This window comes from Micromys minutus (genome assembly GCF_963924665.1).
Source record: "Micromys minutus genome assembly, chromosome: X".
In the NCBI taxonomy this organism is placed as follows: Eukaryota; Metazoa; Chordata; class Mammalia; order Rodentia; family Muridae; genus Micromys; species Micromys minutus.
Genome location: NC_137970.1, coordinates 543,038 through 567,504, shown reverse-complemented (window position 1 = coordinate 567,504; position 24,467 = coordinate 543,038). Strand labels below are relative to the sequence as shown.

At 35.4% G+C, this 24,467-nt stretch overlaps 1 protein-coding gene across 5 annotated transcripts in view; it reads right to left on the bottom strand.

The window, feature by feature from the left end:
* DMD (dystrophin) overlaps positions 1-24,467 on the bottom strand; it is a 1,259,848-nt gene that overhangs the window by 726,387 nt on the left and 508,994 nt on the right. For all 5 annotated transcript variants that reach the window (XM_080910294.1, XM_080910293.1, XM_080910296.1 and 2 more), the window contains one exon: positions 21,044-21,152. In XM_080910294.1, the coding sequence (XP_080766420.1) occupies positions 21,044-21,152 (109 nt within the window). The remainder of the gene's footprint in view (positions 1-21,043; positions 21,153-24,467) is intronic.

The following is a 24,467-nucleotide window of genomic DNA, read 5'->3' as shown; positions in this document are numbered from 1 at the left end:
AAACCTCTTGTTTTATCATTTTATTCTACTTTTAACTTTGCATGTGCATATGCATATATGGAGGCATACCTGTGAATAGACACATGTAAGGGCCTGATGTTAACATCTTCTATCTTTCGGCTATACTGGTTGACCTGCAAGTCCCAGGGATGTTCCTCTACGTACTTACTTACCAGTGGAATTTCAAGAACATGGTGGATGTCCGGCTTCTCTAGGGGCCAGGAATCTGAATTAAGGTCATGATATTTGCAGAACAAGCTTTACTCGATAAGACCTGTCTCTGGCCTATTTCTATCTCATTTTTATTTCATTTGGAACACTATTATTTGAAATATTTAACCTTCTTAAAATGACTTGCCTTTAGACCATATATTTTTTCAAGTAAAAATATCCAAAATGGAAGTTTGAGGAGCCTCATAGCTTCATGGCTGTACAGCAGTTCTCTATTCCACAGAACTCCGGAGGGTGAGTGACACCACAACCGTGCAGAGCACAATCAGCATTTCTATGTGATCTTTAGAGGGAAAAAGAATAAAGATCTTTCCTCTCTCTTACTTTACTAAAGGTAAAACATTTAAATCACGTCATTAGGTAAATTATAGACTGATCAGTTATGCTTGGAAGGTGGGGCAAGTCATTTTGCACTCTGAATAAGAGATGCTGTCCTCAAAAGATTAGGCAGAGTTATTCTGCTGAAGGTGGTGCTGTTATACACATACTGTAAATGACAGAGACTTTCTTGAGAATACTTGAATATGTAAGGTCAATTAGATAAGGAGTTAGAGTACATTAATTACTGCATTAAATTTATAAGAGCATTCATTGGAAAAATCCTTAATTTTTTAAAGATGTATTTCTCTATCTATCTATCTATCTATCTATCTATCTATCTATCTATCTATCTACCTATCTCTATCTACCTATATCTATCTACCTATTTCTATCTATCTATCTATCTATCTATCTATCTATCTATCTATCTATCTATCTATCTATCTATCTACATATCTATTTAATGTATAAGAACACAACATCTCTGATACACCAGACAGCACTGGACCAATTTAAAAATGATTATGAGCTACCATGTGGTTGCTGAAAAGTAAACACATTACTTCTGGAAGAGCAGCCAGTGCTGTTAACTCCCAAGTAATCTTTCCATCCCCAATCCTTATTCTTCTTTAAAAACATGGGAAATGGGTTTTCCCTGGCTGGTGGTATAGAACATCTTCTCTATGCCCTATTCAATTAAGTAAACAAGAATTTCTCAACCTATGGGTCACTGGAACTGCCTAAGATCCCCAGAAAACACAGATATTTGTGTTACAAATCATAACAACAGCAAAATTACAGTTATAAAGCACCAATGAAAATAATTTTATGGTCAGAGTCACCACAAGGCAAAGACTTTCAGAGTCTCAGCATCAGGAAGGTTGAAATCCACTGCTCTAAAGTAATATGTTCACATCTTTCCTGACCATTTTACTTTAATGACAATTACTACCATCTATCTTATTAATTTGCATATATATAAACATTACACATACATATGTGGGATATGCATATGTAAAAGATTCTGTACTTAAACAGTCTAAATACTAAAAATTTAATGTACATATACATCTCATTAGAAAACGAAGAAAACGTTGTGCCAAAACCTGTGGCTTTTCGTTCATAGTTAAACAGTTTAACAAGTTTTAAACAGCTAAAATGAATTGACTTTTGCACAACAGACATAACATTAGGTGTATTATAAAATAAAACCACATCTGTGCCTTGAGTACTTTGTTAATTAAAAGGTGTTGGCATTGGCTTTAAGAAGGAACTTGTATTTCCCCAATGTGTTTCAAGAACATTTTTCTAGTCTAAAATTTTAATTGGTTTTAGGGTTATAGACTATCAGATTTGCTTAGAACTTTAAAGGGTTGGGTCAACTAAACCTTTCAAAAAATACACACAGAGACACAGAGAGAGTGTGAGAGAGAGAGAAAGAGAGAGAGAGAGACAGAGACAGAGACAGAGACAGAGAGAGAATCATGCACATATGCCTGCTCTCACACACAATGTATTTGACACATTTCCTTTGAAGGGTTCACACACAATTTTCCTACAATTCATATGTATTCTTTGAGTGATAAAAAGGAACATATTCTGTTTATAGATTTGCTGTTCGACTTTATTTCTTTCAGTTTTCCATTTAACAATGAAACAACTTATTGGTGTAATGGAATACATATTAATTGCTATGTGAGTTATATATGTAAATTACTATTATATATTACATTCATCTCAACATTTTATGTCAGCAGAAGGTGGCAAATGGTAGTAGCCAGTGGGGAAAGTCTGACTCTCAGTGGATTTTTCAAGAGTGCATCTGACAGGAAAATACACTGGTAGACAAATACATTGAAGGATTTGAGGTGGCAGATACTTTCTGACGTACAGGATGACAAAAGAGGTAGGAAATAAAATACTGAGCACAAGTCAAAGGAGACAGAGATGTGTTTCAATGAAAAATAGAGTTGAAACGACTTTTCTGTGGAAAAAATTGAAAGTAACCAATTTTTTTCAAGCAAACAAAGACTATAGTGAGGAGACCTGAAGATGGAGTTGATATGGAAGGTTCCAGAGAAAGATTTTTAAGTGAATTTTTCTACTACTGCACTATACTTTATTCTCAAATATTATATTTTTCTCTATTTTTATATGTAGAAAGAGGAAGGATGATAATACCCTGGAAAGACGTTTATGGCTCTGACATTTGAAGCTCACAAAATTTAGTTTAATGATAAAAATGCTTCAAAATTCACCTGCTCTAAAAAATCTGTCATATTTTTGAGTTCAGAATTCAAGAGGGAGTGAATAGTGCTCAGATACATTTTGTTGTACTGGCTTTTTATAAGCATAAATTTACCCAGGGGATAATGGACAAAATTTGTATTTCCTTCTCAAAGCAAACAATGAATTAGGCACAGGGGTCAACGTTTATCCCATGCAGTTACTCTTTGAATTCTTAACATCAAATTGCATGAAGAGTAGCTTTGGTCCTAATTTGAATATAATTTGTAACAGAAAAGAAAGTAGGGTTATAAAGAAAAGCAATCTAAGAAACAGAGATAGATGGATATACGGCAGATAGGAAAAGGCATCAGGCTACAAAACCTGAAAGCTGACAAAATGACAGAGGTTCTATAGAGAATGTAGTGAAAAAAGATAACAGCATCACAGAGTGAACACTTTTATCACTGGGTTGAGAGTCATTTTGTACTATACTTGGTTGAAATATGCCTGAGCTCACATTCTGATAATTCTAGGAATCCAGTGGAAAATATTACTCTCAGTAAAATTTTATTATGATATAGGAAATAATTATATTTTAAGTCATGTTATAGAATGGCAGTAACAATGATAAAACAAACCAGATAAAAATTCACAGTGAGTCCTAATGCAAATTAGTTAGGGTCTATTAAATACTAGCCCTTAGTTCATTAAGAGATTTCAGCATGACATTTAAAGTTGTCTTCTGATGTCTTAGCTGCTCTGGCAAGTTTTGTTTCTGAAAAAATAAATTAATTAATTATATTTTATTTTCATTTTTATATACCTCCTCTCTCAATAGTAGCGCTCACTCTGAATTTCCCTTTTCTACTGTCTTATTCTCATTCCTGCCTCAAGAATTCTCTTCTCATTCAGTCTTGTCTGCAGTCATCCTCAACAACACAGCACTTCTTATTTTATAGCAGGATGATTTCTAGTCTTTATATACTCTTTCATTCTCAGGTCACATGGATTCAGTAAGCAAAACGAGGAGGCATCAGGTAGGGTGGATGTAATCTCAGTTATAAAATGAGTAACTGTGAGGAATTCACTGAGCACAGGGTGATTATAGTTACTATTACTAAACTGTGTATTTAAAACCTGTTCTGGGAATTACTATTGAGAGTTTTTATGCTCCTTATAAAGACAACTATCTGAAGCAACAGATATGCTAATTATTTTGTTATGCTAAAATTTTACAATGTCTACATGTATAAAATAATCGCATTGAATACACAGGATATATTTCATTGCCCAATTATAATTTAATAAAACTATGGGGAAGAAGGGAAACCAATATATCCATAAGAAGTTTACAGTCCAAACGGAGGACAAATATAATTCATAACAATCTCAAAATTAAATTTAAGAAGACATACATATTGTGGATGAAAACTGAGTAATTCTTGTATGGCAAGTTAGGAATCTCTTCTCTGAACATAATATTTGAGGTTAGCCTTGGCAATGAGAGAAGTACAGTTAAAAATAAAATAAGGCTAGACAATCTTAAGCAGAAAATGATAGAAAAATAATGGCTTCTTTTAATAAGTACTTATATAATCAAAAAACCAAAAATGATGGGAACTATCTAATTACATGTGCTGATCAGGGAGGGAAAATTTTTATGGCCTACTAATCACTTTAGACCAAGATCCTGTAACGTATCAATTTTTAAAACCACATGGAAAATAATTAGAAAGGAATGGTGCATTTTAAAATGTCCTAAAAACAAGTTTGTCATTAGAAAGGATTTCATAGTTATACTATATAATACAGAAAGAAATGATAATGGGAGATGGGTTTAGATAATATTTGCATTACATAAAGTATATTATATACATATGAGTGTGAAGAGTGAAATATATCCAGGTCCAGTGGCGTACAACCAGAGTCTAAGTGTTTGAGAGGCTGAGGTAGGAGTACTTACAGTTCAAAGTCAGTTCAAATCTACACAGTACAATTCTATAGATGGGAAAGAATAAATGTGGCACTATCAATCACACTGGCACAGAATGTGGCTTTTAGGAACATGAACGATCATAGCCATACTAGTCTAAGTACTATCATGATATTCGAAGAAAGGTGATGAGAGTTGTTCAGACAGTTACAGGATAATGTAAATCTACCTCAAATAAGATGAATTATCAAGAATTTGGGAGGGGATAAAAAAAATCAAGGGTTTTTAATGATACCCGTCCATGAGGATTAAGATGAGAAATTGAGAAGAATCTTGAATGTTTGTTACTAGGTTAGTGGGGCTATGAGAGTAGAAATGGGAAGGATCATCTGTTAACTGACAGAGCTGCGTAGTTTTAGACAGCTACGTGAAAAAAAGGGCAGCTTTAAATGTGCATTTACGTTTTATCTGAAAATCGACAGCATAGTCACCATTTGAGTCAAAATCTTTATCCTAACGTGTAAGGCTACTAAAGGGTGTTATAATTATCAGAAACCCAATATGTATATAATTGAATTCGCAGCTCCCCTGAATGGTAAAACAATTTATATTTTAATAATTTCCATTCGCATTTGACACAGAGCTTGCCAAGCCAAGAACATAAATATTTGAGTTTTTTTTTTTTTTTTTTTTTTTTTTGTATAAATCTCATTCATATGTTCTAGCTGTTTCACGGTGATATTGTTCACATATGCCACAAATATCCTCAAATCTCTTCACTTGATCTCATTATTTTCCTATGTTCCTGAACTGTTATTATAGTTTTAGTTGTTACTTGTCTATTGCCTGCTGTAGTTATAGAAACCTCTCTAAATGCCAGCCTCTTTAACACATTTCATTAGTTTTCACATCCTCTGCTGTGTTACTTCCCTTGTTGCTGCAGCAGAATCCCAGACAAAAGCCACTCCAAGATGTGTTTTCTTCACTCCTGCTTGAGCACACAGTCTGTCATATTTAGGAAGCCATGGTCAAAAGAAGTTTAGATAGTAGTTCCTATGGCATCTTCAGCTGGAAAGCAGAGGGAAGCTAATCCTGGTCCTCAGTCTACTTTCATATTCAGTCCCTTAAGCCAGTCTATGAAAGGGATGCATCCATAGCTTGGTGCATTGTCCATCTCTATTTAAGTAATCTACATAATCCCTTGCAGATACTGCTAGAGGTTAAGCTAATTCAAAGAACCCCGCCATACATATGCTTGGCCCTTGTTTCCTTGGGTGATTATAAATCCTGCCAAGTTGACAATCAATAGGAACTATCCCACACCTTCCAAAAGTAAACATGATTGATTCTCATAACATACTTTCAAAAGCACATAATTTTATTTTCATTCTCCTCCTGTAATTCTACCATAACATATCCTTTCTTGCTACTTCTAACCCTAACTCAGTGCTTTAGACCTCTTGGGGTTGAATGTTTTGTCCCCCGAGACGAGGAATCCAACCCTAGTCAATTCTTATTGGTGAGTAACGATGACTACAGACAATAGCTGAAAGGAAGAGACATAAGTGGAGTTAAGGTTTGGTGATCTTGGGAGAAGCAGAAGAACGCTTCCGTGGGAGACAAGAAGAACAAGCAAGAAAGGAGAAAGGAGAGCCAACACCCTAGGTTCCTTGAGCCATACCATGTGGCTACGTGCGATGGCCAACTGGAAATAAGAGCGGCCCAGGTGAAACACAATAAGTAGTGACTTGGGTTATAAATAGGAAGATTGATTTTAACAGCATGTAGGTTAGACAGCTGCCTCACTATTGGGCTGCCTAAGGCACACCTAAAAATATAGATTGTGTGTCCTAGAACATAAATGGTCTAAGATGGGTAAAAACCCTGCACCAGGATTTTTAATATTATTTTCTACATCAAGGAATTGCTTAGAAAGTGCCAGGCCTCAAAAAAATAAAAATAAAAATAAAAATAAACCAAATTAGTCAACATGCAGAAGAATGAAAATAGATCCTTTCTTATTTCTTATTTCCTTGTACAGAGCTCAAATGCAAGTGGATCAAAGATCTTCACATTAAACCAGGTACACTGAAACTATTAGATGAGAAAGTAGGGAAAACCTTAGAACTCATAGGCACAGGAGAAAAATTTCCTGAACAGAACATCAATGGCTTGTGCTCTAAGATCAAGAATCAAGAAGGGGGACTTCATAAGATTGCAAAGTTTCTGTAAGGCTAAGGACACTGTCAAGAAAACAAAACGGCAGCCAACAGAATGGGAAAAGATCTTTACCAACCCCACATCTGATACAGGTATAATGTACAATATATACAAAGAACAAGAAGTTAGACTCCAGAGACTCAAACAATCCTATTAAAAATGGAGTACAGAACTAGAGAAAGAATGTTCAATTGAGGAATATTGAATGGCTGAGAAGGACCCAAGGAAATGGTGGACATCCCTAGTCATCAGGGAAATACAAATTAAAACAACCCTGAGATTCCACCTCACACCAGTCAGAATGGCTAAAATTAAAAACTCAGATGACAGCACATGCTAGAGAGGATTTGGAGAAAGAGGAACACTTCTCCACTGTTGGTGGGGTTGTAAACTGGTACAACCACTGTGGAAATCAGTCTGGCAGTTCCTCAGAAAATTGGACATAGTCCTACCTGAAAACCCAGTTATTCCACTTCTAGGCATATACCCCAAAGATGCTCCAACATACAATAAGGACACATGCTCCACCATGTTCATAGCAGCCCTATTTATAATAGCCAGAATCTGGAAAGAACCCAGATGTCCTTCAGTAGATGAATGGATACAAAAATTGTGGTACATTTACACAATGGAGTACTACTCAGCTATCAGAAACAATGACTTCATGAAATTCCTAGGCAAATGGATGTATCTAGAAAATATCATCCTGAGTGAGGTAACCCAGTCACAAAAGAACAAACACAATATACAGTCACTGATAATAGGATGTTTAATCTTTACATACCAAAAACTTTGACTATTTCCATGTTGCATTTTATTTTACATATACTTTATGATTTTTGTAAATAGTAATGTTTCAATGCATATTATCAAACCTTTAAAAAAATCAAGTACTGTGAAAAATATATTCATATATATTTACACTAAAATGCTTTTAATAATCTGTATATATGTATATATTTTTTTAAATAAAGGTGTAAAAAATAAAAAAAAAAGAAATGCCTGGCCTGATTTTTTCTCTAACATACTCTTTGCAGTATTTCTTCTGTCTTAAATACTCAGATTATTTTCTAGGTATATCTGGTGGCCTTTCAGGTCTTACTTTCCATATTTGCAGTAAGCAGTCCATTCTATTCCTCTCTTATGCCATTCCATGCTACTTTAATTGACTCCCCTTATTCCTTTAGTAGTTTTCTATTTGCTGGTATTTGTCACAAGTACTCATTTAGTTGCCTCCACTACAAGACCCAGAATCATGTTTATCTTGATCAATATTGTATCCCATATAAGGAGTAATATATTTCTTGTCAAATTAATATATTGACACATTAGAAATGTAAACAGTTATACATAGAGAACTTCACCTACTAAGTGTAACCATGCATTGGAAGTAACTCTTTATCACACTGATGAAGACATCTCTGTTGCTTCTCAGTACATATTTTATCTTTCCCACTAGTTCATAACTTAAAATCTACTTGGCTACAGTGGTAGGTTGATCTACTCTTACATTTGGGGGAGTTATTTACCTGCGTAAATGTGCAAACCATAAAGTTAAACGAAAACAGAGATGTGATAGGTAACACTGTCAGTTTGCAAACTGCAAACAATTATCCGATTCCCTTGGATACAGAAATGACTGACTCTGTGGAGGTATACCTAAAAGTGCCTTAGTATTTAAGCATATGAACTTATTTTCAAAAAACTAAAATCTGTAATATTTTAGTTATCTACTTTTTACAGAATTCTGCTGCTAGGATAGAAAATTATCCTCTAAAGAAGGGGCAAATTTCCCACACTGAGTTTTAGAGTCATTACTAACCCTCTTAGCAAATGATTGTGTAACATCGACAATAGTTTTACAAATTTTTGTAAGCCTTCTCTTTATTTCAATCACGAATGCTTTTATGAATTTCCTTTTTGTATATGTAAGTGGTATTACTGGTTTTGAATAAGGATTAGAATCACCTAGGATTATAACTATTATCTTTATGGAGAAAGGTAAAATATAAATGTATCTCATGGTCTATGTTCACTTTATTAGGTAATAATTTATCAGCAAGACTAAAGAAACATCAGGAAAGAACAGTTTGTGGGCTAAGTCTGTCCCAACATTCAGTTTTATAATTAAAGATTTATTGTAACCTTATCACATTTGTTCATTTAGAAACTCTCCAGGGTTGATTTTGTACTTCAGTAGTATAGTTAGATCATTTGGCTGATATATTTTTTTAACCTAAAATACAAGAATAATTACTATCTGGTTCTTCATATAATAAACTGAAAATCTCTGCTTTAAAACTTTTAGGTGGAATGATTGTATTAATCAATATCTAAAATAGTGAATTTAAAAAGCACTACTCTACTCTCACACTATAAAATGGAGACAGTGTGATTCACTTCAGTTTACAACTTCCATCCTTCAAAGGCATCACTTAATGGCAATGTGTGGTTATTGGGTAAATCAAACCCTAATTTAACTATTGCAGTTAAAAGAACAATGGAGGAGAAATAGCAAGTAAAAACCTTCAGTTTTGAGTTTTCTCAAGTTCAGTTTCTGCAATTGCAGTAAAATAATAACTTTAATCCCTTGGAGACATTTTAAGGATGCAAACAGGCAATGGTAGGACTGTATAAAGAACTTAACATTTGCCAATCTTCGTGCTGATCTCCCTCTCGAGCTTCACTAACCATAATCACAACTTCTTTTTCAACTTAATTTTTGGTGCCTATCTTTTCTTTTTTCCCTTTTCAACTTTTTAAAAACTACTCATGTGTAGTATGACCAGTCTCATTCACTGAGTTATTCTGCCTCCTTCACTTCATTCCTTGAGTATGCCTCTAGTCACATGGCTTACTACGGACCACAGTTTTTCTGTCTAGATTGATCTACTCTTTTATTTCACTCATCCCATGTGTATCAACTGTGCTTTTCACAGAATGTTTTACTAAAATACTTCAGCTTTAACCAAATATGGATAGTACATTTGAACTGAGATGTATGTTCCACTGGAACAGTAGCCAGTAGGGATGAATAGTAACCTTTTGCCTTTTCATACTTTTGAGACACAGAAATCCAAAAAAAATGTAAAGACTAGAATGATAACAATGAAAGGTAAACTAAGTGATTGAAGTTAGATATAAAAGGCCAAGTAAGTGCTCTGGCAGAAACATACAATGTAGAATAGCAGAATGACAAACATTACGTTTCTGGTCTGTATGTTCATTATAAGAAATTTTAGCCAACACTCATTTCTATCTTGTTGCAGGGTTTTGCTATCCAGTGGAATTCATATATTTACCACAATTACCCAACAAAGAAAACACTAGGTACATTTAGAATATCAGGTCTTAACATAGCATGTACACCAAAAACAAACAAAAATAAAAAACCAAAAAAAAAAACCCAGTTTACCAAAATGGTCTGTGTAGTACAACTGCTGTACTGACTGAACGTGGACTAACACAAAACACAGGGAGAATAAATAGAACTAAATAGCAATAGTGAGGGAGAAGCAGGTTATAATCTTAATGGTTTTATGGTCGCTGTGGCCTCTAAAATTCCAGAAGAGAAAGAACAAATACACAGAAACAATGTATGCATTTTTACCTAAATTACTTTGATCCCTTAATGTCGGTTGTAAGCTTTAAGACCTAAATCATCCCAAGATGCTTTAATATTGAGACTTAAATGCTGTGATACAATGAGCGATGAGGAAGACAGAATATTCTTGTCAAACTTTAGAAAATTCACTCACATAAGCATGTATAATATTGTAGTATTGCATAGTATTATGTAGGACAGACACACACACACACACACACACATACACACATATTCAAAAATTGTATGGCCAAGACCCAGTATATTTAACATAAATGTCAAAGAGAGGCATGACTTTTAGAAGAAAATAATTTAATGAATGCAGGCCCTTGCTCTGTGCAGTTATTAGTATTTGAGTCTTTTGGGAATAAACCATTTAGTTTTGGCTTTCATTTCCACCTATGAAAAACAAAGAAAAGTAGTGGCATGTATCTCAAAGAGGATTAAGACTAAACAGAGTAACACACAAACAATATTTAGCCAATCTCGGCAGGAGAGTAAGACACTAATACACACTAGCTCTAAGATAAATATTAGGTACATTTGGGTCAATGGAAAAAAACAGGAGATAATTGAAATGAAAGTAGGTATTATTTTTGAATACAGTATGATCTGCCTATGTAATACTAGAATTGAATGAGACAGCAGGACTGAAGAGACCTTGTAGCACAATTAAATATGAAGTGACAATGTTGTTTACTCTAATTTATATGAGACCTTTGTTGGTAAAGTACAGTTTCATCAAAATACTCAATATGAAGCAGTTATTCATCCAGATAATAAACAAAAAAAATCTATGCATTTAAATGTTCCTCTGAGTCAGAGATCAAAACGAAAATCCGCAGAGTCAGAGACTTGTGTCTATAAACTCTCTTTTTATAGTCACATTCAAAGAGCTTGGAAGGGGTCGTGTCAGCCTTTAAACCAAAATCTTTTCATTACTTCTCCATGTTGGGGTTGTAGCACATGCTGTGAGCAGCCTCCATAGATTCCTGAAGCTGTATGCAGACAACAAATTGAATCTGAATGCTTGATTAGACAGGTTTGTCATTCAGCAAGTAGGAATGAATGCCAATTGTATTGGAAACCATACATTTTATCTACCTACCTACCTACCTGTCTATCTATCTATCCATCTATCTATCTATCTATCTATCTATCTATCTATCTATCTATCTATCTATCTATCTACCTACCTACCTACCTACCTACCTACCCACCCATCTACCCACCTACCTACCTACCCACCCACCTACCCACCCACCTACCCACCTTCATACCCACCTACCTACCCATCTACCTATCTATAGTCAAACTGGGTTCTGACCTTGAAAACAACTCGAGTCAAAGTACATGATCCAATTCTGATTTATGTCCTTATTTGTTAAACAGAGTACTGGGTTTAAAAAAAAGAATGGTACATGTTATCTTAGAAAACTAAAATGAAGAGTTTAATCTCCCTTTTGATCATACTGCCATTAGTAACCAAAAAATATTTATCATCGAAAGTATAGTATTAAACTATGTTGGTGAAGAGGAGAAATCTCCATAGGAAAGGCTCCTGCCAGTGTGCAGACCGACAGTATAGTGTTTGCAGATGACCAGTGTCCATGCTGTTTTTACAAACAAACTTGAGACAAGAAAAAAAGGATAAATTTTCTCACTGTCATTAATATGAAATGGAAAATCATTTTTTCTACTCTTTTTTTGTCTTGTTTTGATTTTCTTACAACTTTACTTATAAAAAAACAGAGATACATGTACAGATTTTTAAAAAAAAAACATTTTGGCATAAAAATATATAAATATATATTTGTCAGTACATGATTTTTTAAAAGGTTTGATAATATGCATTGAAATCTTACTAGTTACAATGAGCATAAGGTACTTGTAAAATAAAATGGAACATGTCAGTTGTTTTGGTGTGTAAAGATTAAGCACTGATTTTTAAATATCAAAAATTACCACAAGGCTATCTTCTTTTTTTTCTAAGAAGGGCTGAGGCTTACTCTTTTTGCCCTTTCTTCCTGTGAGGTTCATATAGACTGTGAGTTGTTTGTGGGGTGTTCAGAGATTTCTGGGGTTAGTATCCAATTATCAGTGACTGCATATTATGTCTGTTCTTTTGTGACTGGGTTATCTCACTCAGGATGATATTCTCTAGATGCAGTCATTTTCTTAAGAATTTGGTTAAGTCATTGTTTCTGGTGGCTGAGTAGTATTCCATTGTGTAAATGTACCACAATTTTTGTATCCATTCATCTTCTGAAGAACATCTGGGTTTCTTCCAGCTTCTGGCTATTATAAATAGAGCCGCTATGAACATTGTGGTGCATATATCTTTGTTGTGTATTAAAGTGTCTCTGGGGTATATGCCCAGAAGTGGAATAGCTGGGTCTTAAGTTAGTACTATATCCAATTTTCTGAGGTATCGCCAGACAGATTTCCAGAGTGGTTGTATTAGCTTGCAACCCCACCAAGAGTGGAGAAGTGTTCCTCTTTCTCCGCATCCTCGCCAGCATCTGCTGTCATCTGAACTTTTGATCTTAGTCATTCTGACTGGTGTAAAGTGGAATCTCAGGGTTGTTTTGATTTGCATTTCCCTGATGACTAGGAATGGCAAGCATTTCCTTAGGTGCTTCTCAGCCATTCCATATTCTTTAATTGAGAATTTGTTGTTTAGCTCTGTACCCTGTTTTTAATAGGATTATTTGATTCTCTGGAGTCTAACTTCTTGAGTTCTTTGATACATTAGATATTAGAGCTCTATCAGATGTGGGGTTGGTAAAGATCTTTTCCCAATCGGTTGGCTGCCGTTTTGTTTTCTTTACAGTGCCCTTAGCCTTAAAGAAACTTTGCAATCTCATGAAGTCCCCTTTATCAATTCGTGATCTTAGAGCACAAGCTAATGCTGTTCTGTTCGGGAAATTAATCCTGTGCCTATGTCTTCTAAGATTATCCCACTTTCTATTCTAATTGTTTCAGTGCACATGCTTATCTCTGTACTAGTACCATGCAGTTTTTAACACAATTGCTTTTTAATACAGTTGAGTTCAGGGATGGTGATTCCTGCAGTAGTTTTCTTCTTGTTCAGAACATATTTTAGTATGCTAGGTATTTTTGTTTTTCTAGATGAATTTGCTAATTGCTCTTTCCAACTTTATGAAGTTGGAATTTTGATGGAGATTGCATTGAATCTGTAGATTCCTTTTGAAAAGATGGCCATTTTTACAATGTTGACCCTTCCAATCCATGATAATGAGGGATCTTTCCATCTTCTGAGATCGCCTTAAATTTTCTTCTACAAAGATTTGAAATTTTTGTCATACAGGTCTGTCACTTGCTTAGGTAGGATCACAGCAAGGAATTTCATACTGTTTGTGACTTTTGTAAAGGGTATCTTTTCCCTAATTTCTCAGAATGTTTGTCCTTTGAGTAGAGGAAGGCTACTGATTTGAGTTAATACTATATCCAGCCACTTTGCTGAAGTTGTTTATCAGATGTAAAAGTTCTCTGGTGGAATTTTTGGGGTCATGTAAGTATACTATCATATCATCAGCAAATAGTGATATTTTGATATCTTCCTTACTAATTAATATTTCTTTGACCTCTTTTTGTTGTTTAATTGCTCCAGCCAGGGCTTCCAGTACTATGTTGAATAGGTAGGGGGAGAGTGGGCAGCCTTATCTAGTTTCTGATTTTAGTGGGATTGCTTTAAGTTTCCCACCGTTAAGTTTGATGTTGTCTGTTGGTTTGCTGTATATTGCTTTTATTATGTTTAGGTATGGGCCTTGGATTCCTGTTCTTTCCAGGACTTTTAACATGAAGGAGTGTTGAATTTTGTCAAATGTTTTCTCAGCGTCTAGTGAGATGACCATGTATGTTTCTATTTCTTTGGGTTTGTATATATAGTGGATTAAATTGATGGATTTCAATACATTAAACCATCACTGCATCCTGGAGATGAAGCCTACTTGATCATGGTGTATGATCCTTTTAATGTGTTCTTGGATTTGGATTGCAAAGATTTTATTGAGTATTTTTGCATCAATGTTCATAAGGGAGGTTGGTTTGAATTTCTTTTTCCTTGTATGGTCTTTGTGTGGTTTAGAAATTAGAGTTATTGTGGCTTCAAAGAATGAGTTATGTAGTGTTGTGTCTCACTCTATTTTGTGGAATAGTTTGGAGAATATTGGTATTAGGTCATCAGTAAATATCTGATAGAATTGTACCCTGAACCCGTCTGATCCAGGGCTTATTTGTTTGGAAGGCTTTTGATGACTGCTTCCATTTCTTTAGATGTTATGGGATTATTTATATGGTTTACTTGGTCCTTATTTAACTTTGGTATCTGGTATCTGTCTAGGAATTCATCCATTTTCTCCAGATTTTCCAGCTCTTTCTTTACATTTGAAATGTTATCCTTCTTCCAAGTTTCCCCTCCACAAACCCCCTATTCCCTCCCCTATGAGAGTGCTATCCCATCCACCCACTCTCACCTTTCTGTTCTAGTCTTTCACTATGCTGGGTCATTAAACCTTCACAGGGCCAAGGACCTCTCCTCCCATTGATGCCAAATAAGGCAATCCTCTGCTACATATGCAGCTGAAACTATTTTTGAAGAGGAAAAGGGGAAGTTAAGTCTATCAGTACATTGGGAAGCAGTAAAATCAAAGCCATGGGTTATAGTTTGGGGCCAAGAATAGACTACTAAACACCTAGAAAATATGATTGTTTAATATATCTAGTATTACAATAACATAGAGAGGCTGACTTAAATATAAAGTAAATGTACTTTTCAAGTTTTTTGAGAACATAATCTGTTACATGCTTGCACATAGTAATAATATATGGTTGTAGGAAAGGGGTATATAAACTTTATAAAGTGATTCAGCCATGAATAGATCATCAACCATCAATAATGTCCAAAGCCCCTAACAGTAAATATATATTAAAAGCATATAAGGCAGAAGTGAGGGAGGAGATTACAGGCCTTGAAGTCTTTAGAAGCAGCTACTTTATTGATCATCTTTCGAGATATGCTTCTTTTACACTACAAAACAAAAAACGTTTGAAAAACATACTTCAAAGAATAATCCCTAAGTCAAGAGGGAAAAAAAAGATTCTTTATTACTCAAACAATTAGAGAGCAACTGTAATGAAACAGCATTGGAACACTGAATATGAGTAGTGGGTAGTACTCTACGTACTCATTATTTGAGAACAGAGTAAGAAGCTATCCTAAGACTGCCTCTGAAAGATCACTGAGCACCAGAACAGAGAGGGAGAGAGAGAAAAAGAAGAGGAAGAGGAAGAGAGAGGGAGGGAGTTCGGAAGAGAAAGAGACAGGGGTGGGAGTATGGCAAGTGAACATGCCTTTAATGGCTTCCTGAGATACCAGTGAAGAAGAAATGGCCTCTCAGATATTATTTAGACTATAAACTTTTTCTTTTATATTATAATTTGATTTGTTAAATCCACAGAGTAATTATTATAAGTAATAATGAATTTCATTTTGAAGGATTTTGTTTTGAAATCCAGGTTCACATTTTATTTTTAACTTGGGTATCCTAAAGAAAAGTTCTCTGTCTGGCAATTTTGTGCTACAGTGTTCTTTGCCATATTAACAAAAAATAATTGAATTACACTTCTCCTTTATGAGTCAAACCAAAACAATGAGATTAGTTATTTTGTTCAGTGAAGTAAAGCTAATCTCCCACACATATCTGGGAATCCTTTTTTTCTCTTAATGAAAATAGATTTTTTTCTCGTATAATGTATTCTGATTATAGTTTTCTCTCCCTCTACTAACCAGCTCCTCCCTACCTCCTCACTGTTTCTGTCCTTCATTTGAAGACAAACCAGTCTATAGTTTTTAAACCTATAATTTAAAATACACATGCTATACATATGTATAGATTTTTACAGAGTAAGAAACCTTTTTCATCTATGCATATAGATTCCCTTTTCAAACTCCTTTCTTAAGAGGGTATAGTTATATTTTTTTAAAAAAAAAAACATTTGGTGAAATGTTAAACAATATAAGGAATTTGTGGTCAAGCCTTCAGCCTTGTGCTGTTGAAGCTCTGGCCTTTACTTGAAGGCAGTGTAAGAATGGGAAGGTTACTTGACTGTAATCATTTGAAGAGCTGGGACTGCTCTTCCTCCACCAGTTCGTACCAGGGCAGCCCTAATGGGGACCTAGTAACCAAGACAGAAGATTAAGAGAGAGAGGAAAAGGGGGAACTTTATAATCACAGTCTATCACTGTCTAGGATGCTGACAATGTTGTCTCCTTTGTGTCTTTCTATTTACTTAGGCACAGAACATTGTTTTAAAAACCTGGTCTGGGACCAGGATCCTCCGCAAAGAAAATAGAATGATTTGCTTCTGATAAATGGGAACAGTTCTGAACTGTCCCAGGCAGCCATGGTCACTTCTTTTTATAGTGGGATACACCTCATTATATTTCAAAATTCCTCATTTCTCTGATATACTCTAATACGATTTTTAAGTGAGTTCATTAATGAATGGATTCTGTAGATTCTCAAGGCTTTAAAAGATCTTGAGAAAGTTCTACAACAATGTAGCCTTTAACATTTTCAGTATAGAAATTGTATTCTGTATGTTGTATTTGAGATAGAACCCAGAACCTCCTGCATGTTATGCATTATACCATCGAGCTCCTGTCTTCAACTCGCCATCTTCATTAAGAGCAAATAGATTTGACTTCATGGGCACCGATTTGCTTCATCTAAAGGGTTTATTCATAGCAGAATGTGGGCTATTTTATATTTGATAGTATACTTTCAAGATTGCTCTTGATTTCTGCTATCTCTAAAATTAATTACAGAAAGAACAGTTTTACTGGTATTTAATCAATAACAAACCTCTATCATTTGGCTTTTTTGTGTTTCTCTATACAACATTCAAGCACTTGTCCTTGACATAGTTGTGTTAAATCTCCTCACTTGGAGGATGGATGTTAGGGACGTTTTTCTGAGAGATTTATTTTGAAAATGCTAAGTGCAGTGCTGTAGAACATGAGTGTTCTCAGGCCTAGCAGCTTGCGGATAAGAAACGATTTACAGTGACATTTACCACCAGATTTGCTGGTTCTTTGCTTCCATCTGCCACACAGGCCTGTAGAACAATTCGAAGTCCTATCTGGCTAGTTAAAAATGTCCCTCAGCTTCTCTAAAGAATCTTCCTACAAGTGCAGCTATTTTCCTAATAACTGTCAGCAAAGGACACAGAAACACTGTGATAACTATTGCCTGCTTTAAGCTACAAAGTTCTTCATCAAATAAGGACAGAGAGAGAAAATTCTGGAACTATAAGGGACTTTCGTTAGTCACAACAGTGAATTTCACCAGAACACCCAATAAGTTACATAAAGCAGTAGATGGAAAAATGAACTTTCAAAAGCAACCAAGGCCTGGTACAGCAGTGTTTAAACTGCACTCCTAAGATCAGCAGCCAGCATTGGACTTTCCTTTAAACCTTTTAGAGTGCCTTTCCCTCAATCTCACTAGAACAAACTTCTAAGGTAGAAGTCTCACATTCCCCACTGTAGTAAGAAACTAATGTTTTCTCTGTACATGCTGAAATTTGAAAACCACAGACATAAGGCACTGGGTGCAAACCACACTTGTGTCTTTTGTTCTTTCCAAATTGTGGTAGAATATGTGTAAAGATGGTTACCATCAAGCCTTCCGCCCAAACAGGCATGTAACAATATAACTCTTATTTCAAGAGATTGTCACTATGCTACCCCTTATATGGACTAAGCCTTCAAGTTGAATTGATGAATAGTGGAAGTACTATATAAATGTCAAAGTCTAAGCACCATGAACTTTTCAAGTATATATCTCCCTGTTTTTGAAGAGACTGCATTGGGATCAACACAGAAGGAAACTATAGTCTGGCCCACCAGAGGATGCAGGCTGTATGAAGGAATGAGGATCTCTAGTGAACAGCCACCTCCAAGACATAGCATTATATAATTTTAGAAATTCTAGCTCATTGGATGCTGAAGAATTGCATCCAGACTAAGTGGAACTATCATAATAATCATCCAGCTGATAACAGGACAAAAGCAAGTCACAGAATCAAAAGCAAAATTCCTTTAGGCCACTACGGTTTGGGGTATTATATGCAATAAGAGGTAACTGTGACACTTGAATCTACTTAAGATCATCAAAATAAATCAAACACTTTTGAGAGCATGACCACTTATCTTGTTAATTTGAACAATTTATACAGCTCGGACAAGACCACTGGATTGAATTACGTAATAGAAGCAAATAGCCACAGGGATGCTGGCTTTAGTGTTTTTTAAAAAGACCACTTTAAAAAACAAAATCAATTCAAATAGATAGTCACTTTGAACCGAAGTCTCTACTCATGTTAAAGGAAAACTATTCAACTGGATGATAACTTCAATGATTATTCCAGGCTCAGCACTCTGTTTCTAAGAAATTCAGAGAGAACTTATTTTTAAGACACAACAATACACACCACTGTTTATTCCATAGAAATGTAAGGCTGTGCTCAATTAGCATTAACTTCTTGGATTTTGCATTTATTTAGAATTTCCATTGTGCTTTGGACAAGACACAGCAACGACTACAAAACCACTACTTGCCGAGTTTGGAGTAGAATCCTGTCTGTCTTGTTTTGCAGCTGTGTGTCCTTAGTCCAACAATATTCTTGCTGTACCCTGGGTTTCTGACCTTAACAAAGCTGTGTCTCGCCATGTTTACTTTGCAATTGTTTTGGTGATACAAAGTGTAAAGGAAGGTATGCATGTAAGATTGGTACTTTGGAAACCATCATGGTAAATCATAAACACGTGTGTTTTATACTCCAATATAGGTAATAATAATCATATAACCAGATACTGCCATGGCTTAGACATTTAAATAGATGGTGATGAAGTTCTCACAGACTGAGAAGAGAAATGGAGGAGGGGCCTGATAACACTGGTTTCCTTCATGATGCTTGTTCTTTGTATGGCCTCTGCTTCAGGCTCAGTGACTATGGTGATTATCACCCCACTCCCACTCCAGTGCCTGCCTTGGTGTTGCAGCTGTGGGTTTCAGTTCTGCCTATTATCATTTCTGACCACACACACACACACACACACACACACACACACACACACAGGACTTACTGCTTTTCACCACTTTCTGATGTTGTCATGCCAGACAAGCTTACTTGGCTCTGCTTCAAACAATAATTCCCTCATCAGCACCATTTGCCAGCTTTCACCCATTCCCATTTCCTCTCCCTATGTTTCTCATAGTCCACTGTGTGCAGGGATCACCTGTAGAATCCATTCAAATGCAGAGAAGCTTGCTAGGGCTCAGGGTAAGCCTTGACTTCCTGCCATTCTGTACTGAGCCAGTTGGCAGTAATCTGTAGACCATACTTTAATTGAGATAATGCATTTCTTTTTTATTGTTTTATCATCTTTCTTTTTTGCTTTGAATGTGCATCATAAAGGAGAGATGCACATATTTTATGATGAATTTTTACCACTAAGTCTGATGCCTACTCCACAGAAGTTTCTCCATGTAGAGTGATTACATAGAGTAATGATATATGTACTTAAACAAAGACTTGGAATATATATCCAGGTAGAAACATCATCATGCTATTTAGGAGCACTGAATTTTAAATAGATTTATGTTCCATGGCTTTCATTATTTCTGTAATATTCAGAGTACTTTATATGGGAGTATAAACTATTCCACAAGCTTCTAAAAGAAATTATTGTCATAAAATTTCTTCACAACATTACACAGACTCCGAGACTGAACATGCCAATGGCATGTAGAGAGCAAATCTCAATAAAGGGCTGTACATGGACACATGTGCATATTTGCTGAGAGAAGCAAAAGTTAGACATCATGAAAGAAAGGAATCTAGACATAAACTCTTCACTAGAACCTTGATATTACCATTTCATTGCACAATGTTGACAACCCCCCCTACCCTGGTACATGTTTTTAAAGTCTCCAGTGTCACTGAACTTTCACCTTGATGTCTGTGTTTAGATGCTAGGAGTATGGTGGTTTGTCGGGTTTTCTTACCAAGAATCACCTTTAATTTTAGTTTAAAACTACTCCCACGAATACTCTGCTTCCATGAAGCAGAAATTTAAAGAAGAGGCCTCTTCCTGGAGATTGAGGCTGCCTCCACAAAGCCAGTGAGTTTTAATGCTAAGGAGCAAGATAAAGTATCAGTTTAAGCCATTATGGCTCTTCCTCATCTGCCCTCTTTCCCTTGCAGCAGAATCTACAGAGAGTGCAGAAAACACAGCTTGTCACGCTCTCAGTACCCAAGGAACCTGCTCCAAGACCTTTTGCATAATAAATAACATAAATGTTGACTCCTTTATGCAAAATCAGAAACCAATTTTCCTTTCACTCGGAGATAACCGCACAGCAGTGCTTTTGAACAAACAGCTAAAGAGAGCACCGGGGACGAAGTGTACTTACGTGCTCCAGCAGTGCACAGTCCAGGGGCACGGTCAGGCTGCTTTGTCCTCAGCTCCCGAAGTAAAAGCTTCACAGCATCCCACTCAGACCTCAGAGCTTCTAACTTCCTCTTTAATAGAAAAAGATACATGTTACTGATTTTACAAACACTGCCAGTCTAACTAAACACATTGTTTGCATTTCAGTTTCTGAGTATATTCTTCATGAAGAACATGAACAATAACAAGAAAAAAGTGATTTCTAAATAAACTTGAAAAAATAATTTAAAATTTTAAAAGGATGCCATGAAAGATGGCTCAGTGTTAACAGAGCCATATTGCTTGCTGTACAAAATGAGGACCTCAGTTAAGTTACTGATTAAATAGAAAAAAACTGGGTATAGCAGGTTTCACCTGTGATTCTTGGTGCCCAGTACAGAAATAGGTGAATCCTACAAGATCCCTGGCCATTATTCCAGAAAACGCATAAGCTTCAGACTCAGTGAAAGTCTCCGTCCCAAAACTACAATGGATAAGTGACAGAAAATATTACCTTTGTCTTCCATGCTTATACGTATAGATCTGAGCATCCACACACAAGCAGGCAGGCACATACATACAAACAAATATAAATGTACTGTGATTCTAAGCTCTTTGGCATTAAGATTTAAAATATTTTAAGTCATGTCTTATGAGAATGCTTAGCATCTATAAACCATGACTGTGTATACTCCGCCATGCATGTAGGTATGGCAACTGCACAATTTTATCCTAAGTCTCCCTGTATAAATGTATCTAATATATGTGATGCCTAGAGATGATATTCAAACTCAAAATACTTAGTTAATTGTAGCAAGAGCTACTGAAGAAACTTCAATTGATGCTTTCAACTCAGATATTTCCTTAGAATGGAGTCAATAGCTCATATTTGAGCCTTTGATATAGTTTTGGTTTCAATTGTTTATTTTGAATTGCAAGTAAATTGCAATGATACCCTCAAATAATCATAAGACACATCTCTTAGGATTACTTTGGAGAGGTTTCTAGGATTAATCTAAGAGAATCTGGTTGAACAAAGGCAGTGTATGAGCCATTAGCAATTACTCTTAGTCTATAACCAGTGGTACAAAGTAACTGTCACAGTGCATTGAGCTGTTCTTATCAAAAGTAGTTAAGAAAAATGAAAACCTCAGCATTTCTAATATATTGTAAATAGATATTGCTGCTTATGATTATAGCACTCAGAGATAGCTTGGAGAATATGAAAAGTCAGTGTTGCTGGTAGCTGATAGCTAGCTAGGCCATGATGGTACCAGTTAAAGAGACAAACAGACATAGAGACACACAGACCAAAGCATTTATAGAAAATTAGCTTGGGAGAAGAAAATGACCAGATTTAAAAGAAACACAAGGGCGCTCTGCCATTTCAAAAATGACTATTGTATACTTCTGCTCCTTGTACAATGATGTGATTTAGCCCTACTTAGTCCTTTTGAAATGGTACATTAACTTTGATCTTTGACTTGACCGCTTCTTGACGGCTTGCATTTGGAACATGGATTCCACTTTCCTCATTACCCCTTAAAAGTGAAAGTTTCTGAAAGATGGTACTTTGCCATTTTGAAGTATTTTCTCCTCTGTTAATAAGCTAAACAATTTTCATTTTCACTACTGGTGTGCTCCCCCTAATCGCTAGTTGGAGAGGTATTTTGTTTGTTTGTTTGCATGTTCAAGTAGTAGAACCTAGCCTGTGTTATTAATAAGAAAATAAGTATTTGCAATCCCATGGGAAGAAAAACAATATTAACTAACCAAACCCTCCACAGCTCCAAGGGACTAAAACACCAACCAATGTGTTCAGATGGAGAGACCATTTGCTCCAGTTGCATATGTAGCTGAGGATGGCATTGTCTGGTGTCAGTGGGAAGAGAGGCCCTTGGTCCTGTCAAGGCTCAATGCCCCAGTGTAGGGGAATGTCAGGGCAATGAAGTTCGATTAGTTGGTTGGCAGTGGGACCATCTTCATGGAAGCAAGAGGAGGGGGGAGGGGTAATGGAAGAGGGGCAAAAGGGAATAACATTTGAAATATAAATACAGGGAATATCAAATAAAAATGATAAAAAGACTCTCTGTAAGCCAAAAAAAAGAAAGTACTCTACCACTGAGCTACACTATCACTTGAAGGATTTAGCAGAGTCATGTGGACATTCCAACTGTACCATCAATAACATAAAATGCAAGTAATATGATTCTGTGATATTAATATGAATTAATTGATTATATTTTACATTTAATGTTGTTTAATTTATTTTCATATGGGGTGTCATGTAGCCATGGCTTGCCTGTAACTCGTGAAATATCTGGGAATGAGCTTGATCCTTTCCAAATGCTGGAACTGAAGATAAGTCTAATTTTATCTCGGATCTAAATTTCAGTACTTCAGGTTTGAATAGTAAGTGCATTATCCATTAAGACAAACTCCCTACATATCATATAATTATAATATTTAAATAAACATTTTGATCAATATTGTATCTTTCAAAATGTCATATAAAATCTTGAAACATATCTATTGTGATGTTTTTAACATTGTTAGGAAAAAAATAAGCTGTCAATAAGTCCTTTGGAATGTTGCTAAGACATTGATATGCAGCTAATAAACTTGTTGGTATAAGGGGAAAAGAGCTTAATATAGCTATTAACATCAAGACAGTTGGAAGAAAAACTTCCTGTAAGTGATTGACCGTAACTGAAATGACTATAAATCTTATCACTTAATATGTATGTCATATCTCAGAAAAGGATGTTCAGAGGTTTATGTTTTTTCATTTGACCACTTGTCCACAGTAATTATTTTGAGTGAAAGACTGTGATGTAACCCTTTGGCCAATTATATTAAACTGTCACACCTTCCTTTAAGTTTCTCATCAAAGTATATATTGAAGAGTAAGTTGCACACATTATAAGGGTTATTTAAGCAATATCATTGATAATGTAAAAAATAACAAATTTTTCTTATCTTGTTTCAGCAAGTAACCACAGTGTTTCAAATCCGAGCAGTTTGTAAAAAAAGGCAACAATAACATTTCAAAAACATATACACGTTTAAATGAAAATTAAGAGAAAGCTACATTTAAATTGAACATGAGTACCAGAAACAAATATCTAAATGTGTATTTATAAAGATGTTTAAAGGGATTGGAAAACAGCTCAGAAGTTAAGGGCAATTATTACACATTCAGGAGAAGGCCGTTAGGTTTCTAGCACACATAGATGGTCCACAAATGCCTGGAACTGCAGTTCCCACATGATCTAATACTCTCTTCTGGCTCTGTGAACATCAGGAACATATTTTGTACAAAATAAACATGAAAATAAAATATAAATACACATTAAATAAAATAAATCAATGATTAAAAAACAACAAATGGTTTGTTTCTTTTGCAA